Source organism: Fulmarus glacialis, unplaced genomic scaffold (genome assembly GCF_000690835.1).
Source record: "Fulmarus glacialis isolate BGI_N327 unplaced genomic scaffold, ASM69083v1 scaffold24308, whole genome shotgun sequence".
NCBI lineage: Eukaryota > Metazoa > Chordata > Aves > Procellariiformes > Procellariidae > Fulmarus > Fulmarus glacialis.
Genome location: NW_009227926.1, coordinates 6953 through 8774, shown reverse-complemented (window position 1 = coordinate 8774; position 1822 = coordinate 6953). Strand labels below are relative to the sequence as shown.

Below are 1822 nucleotides of genomic sequence, written 5' to 3'. Positions count from 1 at the left end.
CCAGGCACGGCTGTGCGCGGGGGAGAGCATCTGGGGGGGCCATACCCCCGCTCTCGGTGGTGCCTATTCTGGGTCTGAAATGCAAATAGGCTGCGGACCTGGGCACGGCAGCGCGTGGCTGCGCTTGGTAAACACTGCCACGTCGTCACCGCTCGCGGGGAGAGGCTGCTGACGTCTGCGTTTCACTCTCTTTTTCAGATCCTATTCTGCAGGTGCCGGTTTATGTGGCAGAGTGAGTGTCATCCCCCTGCGGGCAGAGTGCCTTTGCGGGGCAGGCAGCCTGCAGGCTGTGCAGGAGCCTTTCGGAGGTGCACGACTGCCCTGATGAACCAACAGATTCGCAGCAAGAAAGGGGAACCTCGGAAAAATGAACCTCCCAGCCCATGCCGTAGCATTGCCTTAAACCTACCCTTTGTGCTAGCATTTCATGCATGATGATGAGGAATAGCTGCTCCCTGCTGCTGAACTGTAGCCTTTCTACAGACAGCCCAGAAGCTCTCAGCACCACCACGCACAAAAGCGTAGAAGAGAAATTGAGGAAAATCCACCTGAAAGTGCAGGGGGAAGGCAGGACAGCAGAGAGCTCCCCTGGGGCAGGCAGGGAACCGATCCCCGAGCCAGCACGGCTGGTAGGTGCAGGGCGGCCGTATGGAGTTACGGTGCTGACCCAGAGCGGGAGTTCATCTACCAAATGCAGTGCTGGAGGATTCCAGGAAAGGTCAAGCCCCGTAGTGAATCATGCTGGAGCAAACTGCTGAAGGGGTTTCTTTAGTGCAGCTCCTCTTTGGCGTGTGCCTGGGGCAGCTCGTGTTTCATCCACCTCTCTCCTCCTTTCCAGACCAGCATTCCTTCCAGACCCCAATGACGGCAGCCTGTATATCCTGGGAGGAAAAAACAAAGAAGGCTTGATGGTCAGTGGGGCTGTGGGGCTGCGGGCATCCCGCCCGCCCACACCCTGGGGGTTCACCGGGCTGGGGGACCTGGCAGACCTGCTGGACAGGGCGAGCCTGGGGCCTTCAGTTGCTCCAGCTTGTCCTTGGCACCTGGAAGATGTCAGCCAAGTGGGTGTGGGGCAAATACAGCTGGGACCCTTCGCCACCACTCCGTCATGCTCTGGGGTTGAGCAGTGAAGGCAGGGGAGGAGGAGGGGACTGTCCGGGGGGACCTCTCATTCCCAGCCCACTCCTGAAGGCAGGAAGGCTGCTGCTCCAGGAGGTGTTTCTCTGGCCCCGCGTCCACACTGCCGTCTGTGTTGCAGAAGCTCCCGTTCACCATCCCGGAGCTGGTCCAGTCCTCGCCATGCCGCAGTTCGGACGGCGTGCTCTACACCGGTACGCAGAGACCAGCTGCTCCACCGAACCCGGGGCCAGGGAGGAGGAGAGGTTGAGTGGGGATCCCCTGGGGACATGTCCGTGGAGGGGAGACAGGAGGAAGCCTTGGGGACTTACAGCAGGACTGCAGAGACTTACAAAAAATGTATTTTCATTCTCAGGGAAGAAGCAGGACACCTGGTTCATCGTGGACCCCAAGTCAGGAGAGAAGCAGACCCCTCTCTCAACAGAGGCCTGGGATGGTCTGTGCCCATCAAGTCCCCTGCTCTACATCGGCCGTACCCGTAAGCCAGTCCTGCTCCCCGTTCATCCATCTAGTCCCGGGAACGGGGTGCTGGGCAGTGACCTCGTGCCCTGCTCTCGTCCCCAGAGTACGTCATCACCATGTATGACACCAAGTCGCGGGAGCTGCGCTGGAACGCCACTTTCTCCGACTACTCGGCACCGCTCTGCGAGGAGTCCTACCACTACAGTGAGTGGCCGCCGGGCAC

At 60.1% G+C, this 1822-nt stretch overlaps 1 protein-coding gene across 1 annotated transcript in view; it reads left to right on the top strand.

The window, feature by feature from the left end:
- LOC104080806 (serine/threonine-protein kinase/endoribonuclease IRE1-like) overlaps nt 1-1822 on the top strand; it is a gene marked incomplete at its 3' end in the record, with an annotated part of 8997 nt that overhangs the window by 339 nt on the left and 6836 nt on the right. The window contains exons 2-6 of the mRNA XM_009583319.1: nt 199-232; nt 839-911; nt 1259-1331; nt 1493-1615; nt 1702-1803. Coding sequence (XP_009581614.1) covers nt 909-911; nt 1259-1331; nt 1493-1615; nt 1702-1803 — 301 coding nt within the window. The remainder of the gene's footprint in view (nt 1-198; nt 233-838; nt 912-1258; nt 1332-1492; nt 1616-1701; nt 1804-1822) is intronic.